Genomic DNA, 15,820 nt, shown 5'->3' with positions numbered 1-15,820 from the left:
GCAGCTAAGGATTAAAATGTGACCATTAGCTTTAGTCAATAAAACCCAAAACAACAGGATCCTTGTTCCTTGATATAAAAGGAATAATGGGGAATGATGTGGGGATGATGTCTGGAGCTGCAGCAGTCATTTTGTAATCAGAGGCACCTGCTTATGGATGCTAAGGATGGTACAACAGAATGTTTGAAAGAGCAAGGCTTCTGCTGGCATCCTATAGTAGCTGAAACAACACCAACAAAAATTCACCGACAGATTTCATGCTATGCAGGAACCAAAAAATCTGATTGGCTTAAGCCATAGTTAATTGGATTTTCTTCTATGAGGTGGATAATATTATCACTTTCATTTCATAGACGAGGAAACAGAATTTTAAAGGGTAACATGTCCAAGATCACTCAGATAAATGGCACAAACAGGATGTGAAAACAATCCTACTCAATCCTAAGTCTATTCTACTCTTCAATTCATGACTTTGGTTTGTTCCCCTAAAGAAATCAGATCATGAGTGTCTAGAGTATTTCCTTTAGGAACCTCCTACACTGGTGGTGGGAATGTAAGTTGGTGCAGCCACTATGGGGAACAGTATGGAAGTTCCTCAAAAAACTAGAGTTGCCATTTGATCCAGCAATCCCACTCCTGAGCATATATTATATGACAAAATTATAATACAAAAAGATACCTGCACTTCCCAAGTTCACAGCAACACTCTTCACAATAGCCAAGACATGGAAACCTGTCAAATGGTCAAATGTCCATAGGCAGATGAATGGATAAAGATGTGGTACATATATATATATATATATATATATGTATATGTATATATATATATATAATAGAATATTACTCAGCCATGAAAAGAATGAAATAATGCTATTTGCAGCAACATGGATGCAACTAGAAATAATCATACTAAGTGAATTAAGTCAGAAAGAGAAAGACAAATACCATATATCAGTTACATGTGGGATCTGAGTGAAAGTCACTCAGTCCTGTCCAACTCTTTGTGACTCCATGCACTATACAGTCCATGGAATTCTCCAGGCCAGAATACTAGAGTGGGTAGCGTATCCCTTCTCCAGTGGATCTTCCCGACCCAGGAATCGAACTGGGGTCTCCTGCATTGCAGGCGGATTCTTTACCAACTGAGCTATGAGGGACACAAATGAACTTTTATGAAACAGAAACAGATCCATAGACATAGAGAACAGACTTGTGGTTGCCAAGGGGGAGGGAAGGGTGGGAGAGGGAAGGACTGAGAGTTTGAGATTGCTGCTGCTAAGTCTCTTCAGTCGTGTCAGACTGCGACCCCATAGATAGAAGCCCACGAGGCTCCCCTGTCCCTGGGATTCTCTGGGCAAGAACACTGGAGTGGGTTGCCATTTCCTTCTCCAATGCATGAAAGTGAAAAGTGAAAGTGAAGTCGCTCAGTTGTGTCTGAGTCTTAGTGACTGCAGCCTACCAGGCTTCTCCGTCCATGGGATTTTCCAGGCAAGAGTACTGGAGTGGGGTGCCATTGCCTTCTCTGAGTTTGAGACTAGCAGATGTAAACTATTATACACAGAATGGATAAGCAATGAGATCCTTTTATATATCACAGAGACCTATATTCAATATTCTGTGATAAGCCATTGCTGTTGTTCAGTCACTAAGTCATATCTGATTCTTTGCAACCCCATGAACTGCAGCATGCGAGGCTTCCCTGTCCTTCACCATCTTCTGGAGCTTGCTCAAACTCATGTCCATCATCCTCTGTCATCCCCTTCTCATCTTGCCCTCAATCTTTCCCAGCATCAGGGTCTTTTCCAATGAGTTGGCTCTTCATATCAGGTGGCCAAAATATTGTTTCAGCTTCAACATCAGTCCTTCTAATGAATATACAGGGTTGATTTCCTTTAGGATTGACTGGTTGGATCTCCTTGCAGTCCAAGGGACTCTCAAGAGTCTTCTTCAGCACCACAATTTGAAAACATCAATTCTTCAGTGCTCAGCCTTCTTTATGGTCCAATTCTCACATCCATACATGACTACTGGAAAAACCACAGTTTTGACTATAGGGACCTTTGTCAGCAAAGTGATGTCTCTGCTTTTTAATATGATGTCTAGGCTTGTCACAGATTTTCTTCCAAGGAGCAAGTGTTAATTTTGTGGCTTTAGTCACTGTCCTCAGTGATTCTGGAGCCCAAGAAAATAAAGTCTGTCACTGTTTCCATTTTTTCCCCTTCTATTTGCCATGAAGTGATGGGACCAGATGTCATGATCTTAGTTTTTTGAATGCTGAGTTTTAAGCCAGCTTTTTCACTCTCCTCTTTCACCTCCATCAAGAGGCTCTTTAGTTCCTCTTCACTTTCTGCCGTTAGAGTGGTATCATCTGCAAATCTGAGGTTGTAATTTATCCCAGCAAGTGTGTGTACACATTGTACATACATACATATATACATACATTATGGTTATCACAACTAATGATGCTCAGTTGTGATAAACGTTAAAGGAAAAAATATATAAAAAAAGAACATACATATATATATGCATGTATGTATATATATGTGAATGTATAACTGAATGATTTTGCTGTACAGCAAAAATTAACACAATCTTAGAAATCAACTATATTCTAGCTTTAAAAAAAGAACATCTCCCTTAGTGTTCCACTCATTGGAAATATCATTATCAAGACCCATTTCACAGCTGGACATGTTGATGGCAGTTTTGCATTTGATGCTACAATTTTCTGACTTCACTGTAAGGCTCTCATCAAATTCTGACCCAACTCCTCTCAGCTCTGTACAGCCATTCACAGCTTCTTTTGTCAGTCTTTCCCTCCACTTCATTTTCTATCCCACTTTCCCCAAAATCCAAATAGCTAATAAAATATCAGTAAATACCAGACATTTAGTCCATTCTCTTCTTCCATGATGTCTAAAATTTCCTGAAGAATCTCCCTTTTACCTTCCCCTTCTACACTGATCTCATTTAAGTACTGGCAAAGAAGCAAGCACAAAAGGAACTACCACTTGTTGAACACCTACTGTGTGCCAGATTCCATGCAGGCATGTGTGCTCAGTTGTGTCTGACTCTTTGTGACCCCATGGACTGTAGCCCAACAGGCTCCTCTGTCCATGGGATTTTGCAGGCAAGAATACTAGAGTGGGTTGCCATTTCCTTGTCCAAGGGAATTTCTCAACACAGGGATCGAACCTCGCATCTCCTGCATTGGCAGGTACATTCTTTACCATCCAGTCACCTGAGATTGAGGGCATGAGGAGAAGGGTGACAGAGGATGAGATGGTTGGATGGCATCATCGACTCAATGGACAAGAGTTTGAGCAAACTCCGGGAGATGGTGAAGGACAGGGAAGCTTGGCGTGCTACAGTCCACGGGGTCGCAAAGTGTCGGACATGACTGAGCAACTGAGTAACACTACCACCTGGGAAGTCCTGCCAGATCCCATATAAACACCTTTAATCCCTTCAGTGATCATCAATTCACTTAACTAAGGAGTTTCCTCATATCTTTTTTGAGCAAAGCAACAAACAAACAAAAACACCAAAACCAAACTAAAACATGCCATTAAACGTGATGGTATCTCTGAAGTTAAAAAACTGAGGAAGAAAAAGCAGACCAGTACCTACAACTGAGGCTCTGGCTTGGTTCAGAAGTGAAATTTGTGGCTGAGGACAACTAAAACACGCTGCCAAGTTAAAACTTGAGAGACAACGGTTCTGTTTATTGAAAAATGTATTTTAAGAGTGTCTCATAGGCTGTCCGTGAGTCAGCTGCCAAGTGTTTGTGAAGAGAAACGTGGCAAGAACATACAGGCTGGTGTGGGGGCTGGGAAGCTGGAGGAGTCACTCCTGCCCGCAGTAGGAGGGAGCAGATGGCAGGGGTAACTCATCTCCCTGAGGCGGTGCCGACTATTCAACACCTACGGCTGGAGCCGAGAACGTAAGAGGAAAAATGATCAGGCACTGTTTTCTCCGCAGATACTGGGGGTCCATTCATTTGCCACAGTCCTTACTACCCTCAGAAAAGGGGCTTCCCTAAGTGGCTCAGGCGGTAAAGAATGTGCCTGCAAACCGGGTTTCCATCCCTGGGTCAGGAAGATCCTCTGGAGGAGGAAATGGCAACTCACTTGAGTATTCTTGCAGGGAGAATTCCATGGATAGAGAAGCCTGGTGGGCTATAGTCCACGGGGTTGCAGAGAGTCGGATATGCCTGAGCAATTAGCATTTTCACTTTACTATCCTCAGAGATGACTGGTTTCCCCTTGGGAAGTCTCTTCTTCCTTGGGGCACAACTTATCTTAAGGTTAGATATCGGGTGAAGGGCAAGGACAGAGGTGCCCAGCGGAATGAGGCTTTTGGAGTACCTTTAGGGCAGATGCTCAATGGAAGAATCCATGAGATTTTGAACTTGTGGAGTTTTGTCAAAATTTTGTCCTAACTGGATGGTCACGTTAGATCCAGCGTTTGGCAGGCCGGTTCTGCCCATATCCACAGAGCAGCATATGACGATGTGCTGAAAGACCACACATGTCCTTTCCTGATGGGGGCACTGAAGGAAGTGTGGGCTCTGGAATCAGAAGTGGGTCTGTGTCCTGGTTCTGCCCACCCCTGGCTATGTGGTTCTGGGGAAGTCACTGCCCTCTCTTTAAACCTTTACACAGTTTTAAAATCTATATTAATGGGGATAATAATAGTAACAGCTCTGCCTACTTCAAAGGGTTGTTCTGAAGATCATGAGAAAATACTTTGTAATCCAGAAAACAATGTTTAAATATAAACATTATCAACCAAATAATCAATGCTGTCACTTGTTGAGTATTAGCAGGTGCTAAGCATTTACTTTTTCTGCACTGAGTTTAAGACTCAAAACAACCGTAGGAGGTACATAAATACAGTTATCACCATTTTACAGTTCATAAGCCAGGCTAGAAAAATCGAATTACCAAGAAAAAATTTTTAAAATTACCCCAAAATGAAGCATGCATACCACTTCTAAGTGATGAAATAAAGCTCCAACCAAGATCTGAAAGGAAAGCTCACAACCTCAGCTGCTCTCCTCTCTGGGCAGAGCCTGGCTGTTCTCACAGATGTTGACTAATGTCATTAGTAAAGGTCTTTTTCCCAGGCAGGATGAGAGAATGAACTCAGTCTTGATTTCACAGATGCAGGAGCTAATAGGAAACCGGGGCAGGTCTTCAGAAGAACCAAGTATAGCGGCGGTCCTATTCCTTGGTGTAAGAGTCAATCTCAGGCCACAAAGAGAAAATTGTCAGTAACCTTTCATCATAAACAGTTAAGGATGCAGACAGTATTCAGGAAAGAGATGTTCTGGAGACAGACTGGTTCAAATCCTGGCTACCTCTTTTGCCAAAATTCTGAAAGAGATGGGAATACCAGACCACCTGACCTGCCTCTTGAGAAACCTATATGCAGGTCAGGAAGCAACAGTTAGAACTGGACATGGAACAACAGACTGGTTCCAAATAGGAAAAGGAGTACGTCAAGGCTGTATATTGTCACCCTGCTTCTTTAACTTATATGCAGAGTACATCACGAGAAATGCTGGGCTGGAAGAAGCACAGGGTGGAATCAAGATTGCCTGGAGAAATATCAATAACCTCAGATATGCAGATGATATCACACTTATGGCAGAAAGTGAAGAGGAACTAAAAAGCCTCTTGATGAAAGTGAAAGAGGAGAGTGAAAAATTTGGCTTAAAGCTCAACATTCAGAAAACTAAGATCATGGCATCTGGTCCCATCACTTTTGGGAAATAGATGGGGAAACAGTGGAAACAGTGTCAGACTTTATTTTTTTGGACTCCAAAATCACTGCAGATGGTGATTGCAGCCATGAAATTAAAAGACGCTTACTCCTTAGAAGGAAAGTTATGACCAACCTAGACAGCATATTAAAAAGCAGAGACATTACTTTGTCAACAAAGGTCCGTCTAGTCAAGGCTATGGTTTTTCCCGTGGTCATGCATGGATGTGAGAGTTGGACTGTGAAGAAAGCTGAGTGCCGAAGAATTGATGCTTTTGAACTATGGTGTTGGAGAAGACTCTTGAGAGTCCCTTGGACTGCAAGGAGATCCAACCAGTCCATCCTAAAGGAGTTCAGTCCTGGGTGTTCATTGGAAGGACTGATGCTAAAGTTGAAACTCCAATACTTTGGCTACCTCATGTGAAGAGTTGACTCATTGGAAAAGACTCTGATGCTGGGAGGGACTTGGGGGCAGGAGAAGAAGGGGATGACAGAGGATGAGATGGCTGGACGGCATCACCGAATCAATGCATATGAATTTGGGTGAACTCTGGGAATTGGTGATGGACAGGGAGGCCTGATGTGCTGTGATTCATGGGGTCGCAAAGAGTCGGACATTGACTGAGTGACTGAACTGAAGTATACTCTCTGAAACTTCAATTTTCTTATCAGTAAAACAGGGAGATTCCCTTCCCATACCAGGGAATTTCTCTCCTACCTGCTCAGTTGTGTCCAACTCTTGTGACCCTTTGAACTATATAGCCCGCAAAGCTTCTCTGTCCATGGGATTTTCCAGGCAAGAATATCAGAATGGGTTGCCTTTTCCTTCTCCACAGGATCTTCCCGGACCAGGGATTGAATCTGCATCTCCTGTGTCTTCTGCATTGCAGGCGGATAGTTTACCCACTGAGCCATCAGAGAAGCAAAACAAGGTTAATAGCACTAATCTCAGAGGGCTCTGAGGCCTGTAGTTAGTGCAGGCACAGAAACGAACATGCGTTGGTTCGTGTCGGTGCTTAATACAGAATGCCCATTTGGCCAATTAACTTTTTTCAGAGTTAGAAGTAAATGGAATTTTATCTGCCACTCCTCTCCAATATTGGGAGTTTTCACTTGTATGGGATTGTAACTCAATTGCTCAGACCCAATTCTAACTAGAAGGGGGAGGATAGTTTATTTTCTTCTCTATAAGGAAGTCTAAGTTTCTTGCCTTTGCAGCTCTCCAGCTGCTCCTTGAACTTCTGTGTGGTACCCAACTTCCTACAGGCAGGCGGCTTGGGGTCAGGGCAGGAAGGAGGAAGGGAATGGCTTCAGCTAATTGCACTGCAATCTCAAGTGAGCTTGGTGTCCGGAGTGAGAATATTATGCAAGGAGCGTTGCTTCTTGGAAATGAGGGACGGTGGGGGGTGGGGGTCTGGCTGATATGCCAGCAGCAGGAAAGGATTCTAATAATTTCATCTGCTTGGTCCAAAGACAGAGCTCAATGTGTCTCTCTACTTTACATGGGATAAAGTCTTATTGTCCAGCTCATGGCTGGTCAAATTAAAAGTAGCAGAAAAAAGTAAAATGTCTAAGAGCCAGAGCCGTATCTTCAGTCCAAAATTAGACAAGGACAGAAAAGATATCTTGCCTTGTCTGTCCCTTCCACTCTTTGAAAGGTCTTCTCCCCAACTCCAAGCCTCTTAGGCAAATCCTTACTGTTAACTGGTATCACACTGCATCATTAATGTTGTTGTCATTATTGTTATTTTTTTTACATCTGTTTCCTCTGTCAGACTTTGAGCAACTTGAGAATTGTTACTCCCTGCATTCTGTAGGTGTTGGGAATACAGTCAGAAATGATGAGTGATTGATGAAAGGGATTTAGAAAGTTTTGCATTTTGCAGATCGCCTGAGCACTGGTTTCTCAGGCGGAGCTTCAGGAATATGGCACACAAAACGGCAACAGATCCAAACACTCTCCATCCCCACCACCTTCCTGTGTTCCTTGTGCATCCCCACCAAAGGCAGACAACGAGTGCTGTGCCCACAACTGAACTCTGCGGGGACCTCTCCAGGTGAGCAGGTTTCCGGCACAGAGAAGCGTGTGGCTTGTGCACATATTTGTAAATTTCATGAGGCAAGGCAGTCACATTGCTTTTGAGTTAGGCAGCTAAATGATTTATTAAGCAAAGGTTACAGCACCTGTGCCTTTTTGTCAACAAATCAGGCCCGTGCCATGCCAAGCGATTCTTCTAATAACCCAAATGGTAATTTGGTTTTAAATAGCCTTTCAGATACCACAATTCTGTTGAGGCAGAACAGTGATAGATTTGGGTGGCAGGGAAGAAATGCCTGTTTTTAATATTGTTTGCGCTCATTTTTCATTTTAAAGAATTAGTCCTCATTGGCGTTCTGCAGGTTAAGCATTTTATTTGAACATTCTGATTAAACTAGAACCTGAATGAAAATGAGTTCTTTGCTCAGTCCTTCTGTGCGGGAATTGGTATTTCTATTTATTACCTGATGATGAAATATTAACTTTTTTTCTCTAAATAAATGCCTCCTTTTAATGGCTCTCGTTTTCAGGGATCAGATTAAATTATGAGATGCAATTGAGATGGTCATTGGCTTTCAGCTATTTGATATGATGGCATGTTCTCTCTTATATCATTCAGTGGGCGTGCAGGGGAGATTAGCAGTGTCCAAAGTGAAGTAAGTACTCTATGCCCCAGAGTCATTTCTATGTGTTACTATCAACTGTCATGGGACATTACTGAAAAATAAAGAGATTCGGGGTGGTTGTGTTTTCTCAGAATAGATGGGTGTTCTAAAGGCTGTCTGGAGGTGGCTACCCCCCGTGTTAATGATGAGTTATAAAAGGGAGAAGGAAAAGGGGAGGCAAATCATGATAGGAGCAGAGGTAGCAGAAAAGTGAGGCGAATGGGATGGATAACCTGGCAGGAATGTTCCAACAGAGCCAAAGCTGGGCTGAATTATACTAATACAATGCAATTGGAAGGCAGTCTGAAAGAAAACTAGCTCAGGGCAAGGCGAAAAAGAAGGCAATTCTGTCTCAGTGAAGGGAGGAATTCTCTGGAGGAAAAAAAATAGACTGGAAGGAAGGAGGAGGAAAAATGGCTTTCAATTATCCATGTTATCTTTCCCTACCAATCATTACAGATGATGAATAGGTGCAATAAAAGCCAATATTCAATTTTTCCAATTTACATGGAAAGAAGGCCATAATATATTGTTAAGGGGGAAGAAACAGCAGGTTACCAAACAGTGTATATAATACGATCTCATTTTTGCAATATATTTGTATGCATAGAAACAGTCTGGATAGATTTAGACAGAAATGTTAACAGTAGGACTACAAGAGATTTTTAAAAATTATTTTTCCCATCTGTATTTTCCACAGTTAACATGTATCATGACAGTAATAAGAAAAAGTCATTATTTTTAAACTTCCTTATGAATCATTTAGATTCAGCCCATATTTGCTGACTACCCACTATGTGCCGGACATGAGAACGAGCGCTTTCAAAGAGCTCAGCACAAAATGACAATGGATTATTTTTTGATAAACAGTCCACTCTTCCTGGCTGTTTACAGAATTTCAGATTCTCAAGAGGTGAAAGGGTCATTAAGAGTTAATCTAATAATTACATTTAAAAATTGTTATAAAATGTACATAAACTTTACCATCTTAATCATTTCTAAGTGGACAGTTCAGTGGCATGCAGGACATTCACACTGTTGTGTAACACCAACATCATGCACCATCCATCTTCAGAGCTTTTTTCATCTTATAAAACGAACACTCTATACCACTAAACAAGAACAGTCTATTCTGCCCTCTCCCCAGCTCCTGGCAACCACTGTTCTCCTTTTTGTCTCCATGAATGTGACTACACTAGGTGCTTCATATTAAGTGGAATCGTACAGTGTTTGTTCTTTTGTGACTAGCCTATTTCACTTTGTAGAACATCTTCAAGGTTCATCTGTGTTGCAACATATTGCAGAATTTCTTTTGTCTTCAAGGCTGGATAATATGTACTATACCACGTGAAAATAGTATACACACAGTAAAATGTGTGTGCCAAGTTTTGTTTGTCCACTTATCTGCTGATGGACACTTGGATTACTTGCCTCTTTTAGCTACTGTGAATAATGCTGCTATGAACATGGGTATACAAATATCTCTTTGAGACCTGGTTTTCAATTCTTTTGGGTATACACTAATGAGAGTCTATCTCTCATCAGAGCAAATTCAGATTTAAAACCAGGGAATATGCCAGTGGTATTCCTGAGAGTTAAGCATCAGTCTTTGTTTGAATATCTGCAGGGAAAGTGGCTCATCACTCTGTAAGGGAGTAAGTACGATACAGTAGTTAGATAACACAGGTCTTGAAGTCAGACAGAACTGGAGACACATTCTTGCTCCGTTCTCCATTGTACAGCCTTGGAAAAATCAACAACTCTTTAGATCTCAGGTTTCACATCTATAAAATGGAGATAATTATATATATCCCTAATGGATGGTTGTCAAGACTTGTTGGATAACGTACTTAAGGTACTTAGTGTATAGAAAATGTTCAATAAATAGGGGTTATATATAATCAAGTAACTTATTATTTTTTTAAAGGAATGGTCTTATGATAAACTGAAAGCTGCCTACTTCAAATGTCTATTTGTTAGTTCAAATTCTATCTACTAGAAAGAAATAGGGACCATCAGTTCAGTTCAATTCAGTCATTCAGTCACCTGTTTTCCACAGGTTGATGCTCCAAGTATTTGAAGAGGTTTCTTTGGGGAAAAGAGAGGCCATTTTATTTTGTATTTGTTTATGGATTTCTGTGCAGGATACCTTTTCTGCATTTATAAAGTTCACCTATCTGCTTGGCTGACTCTTCAATTTTTACCTCTTTAAGGCAGAATACAAAATTTTGTTTTCCAAGAAAACTTTTCCCATAATGCAATGAATACAAATTTCATGCCTATTAACAAAAATATTTATATAAAAAAAAGTAGGCTCGCCTAGGAAATTACTAATCTGCAGGTCACGTTCAGATTATGTCTTAAAAAATTCCTATAAAAATTCCTCTTAACTGATGTCCTCTCAGAAAGATTATTTTAAAAATATTATTTTTTAAAATTTATATCTATATATATGCCTTCCAAATGGTTTCACAAAGTAGTTCTTTTAAAAAAGAGTTAATGTATACATCTAAATATTAAAATACTTGGAGCACATAATTTTTATCTCAGGATATATTTTTTGGGAAAAAGAATAACTCCATTAGTGCAGTTTCTCATAAGACAATTGGGGATGGCTTTCTCCAAGCCAAATGTGGCAGGTGTCACTGTGATAAGAAACATTTAAGCTGTTGTCCCTATGATGCCAAATATTTAACAGAAACCCAAAAAAATTCAGTTCCAGATGCCAATATTGGGCCTACATGACATCATTCATCCAGATGCGTAGAAAATCTGGACTTTAAGAATTGAATTTTTGTGGTCAGCATCATGAAGACCAGTTTGTGGGTTAAATAAGGCATTTGTGAAATAAGGCCATATTGGAATAGAACACGTTTTGATTACAGAGAAACAAATTGAATGGAATGCAGGGTACAATTTCAGTGCAGTGAATCACAGCTTATATAAAAATACTATGTAAAATACAAACAGGGCATTTCCAAACTGCATTTTTGAGGTTCCTAATGAAGTAACCTGAGCCCACGGGTGCTTTGAGAAAAGAAATCATCCAATATAAAGCTACTGTCTCCAATTCTTCCCTTCTCATTGAATTTGACCATGTAAACCAAATGTACAACAAGAAATGTTCTACTTTAATGCATCTGAGGTAACTATTCAACTTCAGATTCAGCAGTTAAGTATTTGAAGGTGTGGGAAAGTAAGCAATAAACTTGAACAATTTTGTGGGGAATATGGAATAGGCAATGTTAATCCCGGATGCCAATGCACCTGCCCCCTCCTCCCCTTCCCTCCCTTGCCAGTTTCAGAAGAAACAGCAGAAGTGGGAAATTCAAGAGTTAACTTGCTTCCTCCCCTCTTTGCTTCCCCTCTCCTTACAGCTGCCTCCTCTGAGGCTGTACTTTCTGTGACCCTGCTTCAGTGTAGGAAGGCTTCAGATGCAATGCTGTTTAACCCGCACTGTCGACACAGCAATAAACTAAAATCCTTTACAGAGAAAGCAAATGGACCCAGGAAAGCAAATCTATTTCGTTCATAAGCACCTGCTCATAGTGTTACAAACAAAGATGAATAGTGAGAAATTAGGCATCTGGAGATTACACACCGCAGCACATGCACAAAACATCTTGGAGAATTTTTTCAAACACTGTGTGGAACAGAACCTCAAAGGGAAAACATTTTCTTTATGTCAATTCTGATAATATACAGTCACATGCTAGTTAAGAAATGAGAGAGAAGCTTCTTCTAAAACTTGTATCTAATTCTATTTTACAAATCTCTAAGTATCTTTATAGCTACTACCCTGGAATTCTAAAAGTCTTTCACTGTTTCTCAATTCACAGCAGCTATTTCAAAACTTTTAAAAGTGAGACTTTCTCCTTGACCTATACTAGCACAAAACACATCTATTGAAAAACAAACTCTAGATGTCCTGGCAAACTCTTTTTTTTCAATCACCTACCTCAAAACATGACATTAATTCACATCCATCCCCTCCCAAACCACTGAGGCAGCATAGCCGGTAACAAATACCTCCTATTTCTGCACCAATACCAGCAACTTAACAGGGCTCAGGAACACTTTCTTTTCCTTTCTCTTAGAAAGACTGTCAGGGTCCTGGGGACCCTATAATGAGTCCAGAAGAGTGGCTGGCCCCCCACTCCCAGCATGCACTCTGATGTCACTGGCAAGCAGAGTGTACTTTCCAGGTTCAATAGGGGCCTACTTCTGTCTGCTCGCACGCAGAGACATGGATTCCTAAAAGAGGGAGCACACTCTATCCAGCCCTGGGGAAATTTTCTTCCCATAGCAAAAGCAGGTCTGGCACAGAAGCCCTCCTCTTCTACTCCCACAATACAAGAAACAAAAGTTGCAGGCACTGTTTTCCATGATTTCTGAGAACACATGGAAAGGTGGCTGAAGGGCCGGGAGGAGGTCGGGGGAGGCAGGGGGGTCGGGAGGTAAGGGGACCGAACAGGGACTGGGAAACGCAGCCTGTTGTGGCGAAAGATGAGTTACAATGCACCTGATGAATAAAACAAGCTGCACCACGTACAGAAAAGATGAGAGCGGCCCACCTGTGTCTGTTGAGGGATATTTACAAAGCTTGGATCCCGTGGTCCAACACTGACGAATCGGTTTGCGGGGGAGGTGCTGGGTGTCGAGTAGGCTGTGAAGGGAAGGGACACATGCGTTCAGGAAGCAGCACGAGATTGCACACACAGACAACACCAAAACACACAGTCTCCGAGCCTACGCAGCTGATTAACAAGGAAATGTGCAAACACTGTAGCTAGCAGAGGGATCTAGCTAGCGAGGGCATTTTAGACAGTCAAAAAGGAAGGGGGTTGGCTTCCAAAGACTGTTGGAGTAAAACAGCATCAAACTGGTGCTCAGATGAGCTCTTTTCTCCTTCCATCAAACAAATTAGAACATGCAGGACATTTGCAAAGTATACTTTCTGAGTGAAACATGAGTTCTGGGGTCAGAAAGAGATATCCTAGTCTTTAAAAGCACAGGAGAAAGAAATTACGTAGAAAGGGAAGGAAAGCAGTTCATTTTACAATCTTGCTTTTCACACTATTACCGTCCTAAAGATCATGGGATATTCCTGTTCCTCTATCTCTAAATACAATAGAAGAGTCTTTACAATTGGACTGCGTTCTCCAGAAAGGTGGTGGAAACCCATCTAGAGCTCACTGGTTTTACAGGCTTAGTGGGGTGTCTAGAATTTTACGATCATAAAATGTGCTCACAGTATTCACATTTGTAGTCTTCTCATCCTAGAACCTTTCTGTTCAGGCACAAACCATCAAGACCCCATGTAAACCTGGAACCTCAGGTACCACACTTCAGCCTACTATACTTTTCATAGTACATAAATGTTCTGTTGCTGGTTTTTATACTTATATTGAAGAGCTTCACTCTACAGAGAAAATATTCTGTAGTTTTAGTGTTTCATTGGCTCATATATTCAAAGGAACATTTTTTTTCTGGTGTCCTTCAATTCACTTCTTAACCACAAACTCTAAGGATTTATTCATATTCTTTCTTTACTAGAGTTTTTAGACAATTACTTAATTTCAAATTTCTTAACCATACTTGTAAAAAGCCTAAGTTTTCTGGACTAACACAAGACATGCACTATCTAAAAGATGAAAAGGATTTGCACTTTTTAAAAAACACAAATAATTGAAAGAATAATACGAAGTTCCTTTGCCAGATATTTTCCCCCGCATTAACATCATCTGCCTCTCTTCCTTTGATTTTCTGTTTTACAGAAAACTGCTCAGACTTCTTGTTTCCCTTGTTAAGCACATCTAGAGACAAAATTTCCAACCAATCTGGCCCAAGTCCTATTGGTCTTAGAAGTAAGTCACCCACGCAGAGCTGTGATGGTTCTGTTGGAACAGAGGAGGAATAAAAGGGTCCCCTGATGTCTATTAAGAAGATACTTTTTGTGGCTGTAGTATTTGTTTGAGAAGAATTTGTCCAATAATAACTTTATCTAAAATGATCTAATTGTATGACACATTATATTGTCTAGCAACCGATTTCTTCCCCAGCCCATCCTGTCAGATTAACCTGTACAGATTTGAAAAATACATTTAGTTATTCTGTATGTGCCTCTTACTCATTGCTATGGGGAAATTTACTTTTTAAAAAGCTCAGTCAAATACTCTTTATTAATGGTTTCATTGAGCCTATTGCTCTACTTTGATGTGCTTTCAAAAGTCTTAACAGAAAGTTTTATACTGAAAATCATGGACTATAATTACCTGATAGTGAATTTATCTGCTCCTAGGGCACAAAGAGGATGTGAGAGAGATAAGGAGGAAACTTGTAGATAAAATAACCTGTTAAGCCTGTTAGCAATTAGGAGGAAAAAAAGTATTTTTTACATGTGCATAGGTAGGTAAGTTGAGAAGGAACAAAAGGGCATGAAGAATAAGTTAAGGTTCTAAGAGTAAGCGACTGATGACAAATGCTGAATCGCAAGGCCTTGGTGTGATGGTCCTAGCAGAGCTGTGTGTGCATGCCTGCACTGATCATCACAGATATACACAGGATTTCCTATGATGACTTGACTGTACTGGTGACATCCCAACAAGCATGCTGACTGATCCTAGGAAACATATGCTTTTTTTCTTTTCTTTTTTGTGTGAAGATAGGTCTTCACTGACCATAAAAGTGCTTGTCTCTCAGTTGTGTCTGACTCTTTATGACCCCATGGACTGTAGCCTGCCAGGCTCCTCTGTTCATGGGATTCTCCAGGCCAGAATAGAGAAGTGGGTAGCCATTCCCTTCTCCAGGGGATCTTTCCAACCCAGGGATCAAACCCAGGTCTCCTACATAGCACTAAATCTGGAAAGGTCTATATTACATTTCATTCTCTATTTAATATTTTGCCAGACATAAATTTTGCGATTTTGAAAGGAGGGTTAGCATCTAAATAATTGAGCCACTCAAAACTACCATGAGACTAACAATTGGCTCTTGTTTCTTCTTCAATCATGAGACCAAACATCCCAGGAGGCCCTTAATGCTCTCACAGGCTATTAAAACTGCTCCAAAGTTTATTTAATTTTTATTTAAAGAGCAATGCTGAGAGAGGTGGTAAGGTGTTTGCCTCAAAAAAAAAAAAAAAAGATATTACAACTATAAAGATCTGGGAGTCTTGCAGTATCCAAGTCATTGAATAGAACAAAAGGTGCTCAGGGAAACTTATTCTGTAGAAAGTTGATTCTGGGAAAAATCAAGGATACAGGAAAAACAAGGGAAGGAAGAAAGAAGTCTGACTCATCTTCCATTATTGTAGTTACAACAAGCAGAGTGTTCACCTATAACAGGATGC

The 15,820-nt window shown here is 40.7% G+C and overlaps 1 protein-coding gene across 5 annotated transcripts in view; it reads right to left on the bottom strand.

Moving 5' to 3' along the window:
* Window positions 1-15,820, bottom strand: part of NFIA (nuclear factor I A) — a 413,568-nt gene that overhangs the window by 30,176 nt on the left and 367,572 nt on the right. For 2 of the 5 annotated variants that reach the window (XM_055402525.2, XM_055402524.2), the window contains exon 10: window positions 13,044-13,135. The exons of 1 other annotated variant lie outside the window; for it this stretch is intronic. In XM_055402525.2, the coding sequence (XP_055258500.1) occupies window positions 13,044-13,135 (92 nt within the window). Of the gene's footprint in view, window positions 1-3,363; window positions 13,136-15,820 lie in introns of those variants that run through there. 2 more of the 5 variants (XM_088835345.1, XM_088835344.1) reach the window with 1 other exon arrangement.

Source organism: Moschus berezovskii, chromosome 4, assembly GCF_049115385.1.
Source record: "Moschus berezovskii isolate FMDL1 chromosome 4, NW_MosBer_1.0, whole genome shotgun sequence".
NCBI classification, from domain to species: Eukaryota; Metazoa; Chordata; class Mammalia; order Artiodactyla; family Moschidae; genus Moschus; species Moschus berezovskii.
This window is presented reverse-complemented; position numbering and strand designations above follow the sequence as displayed.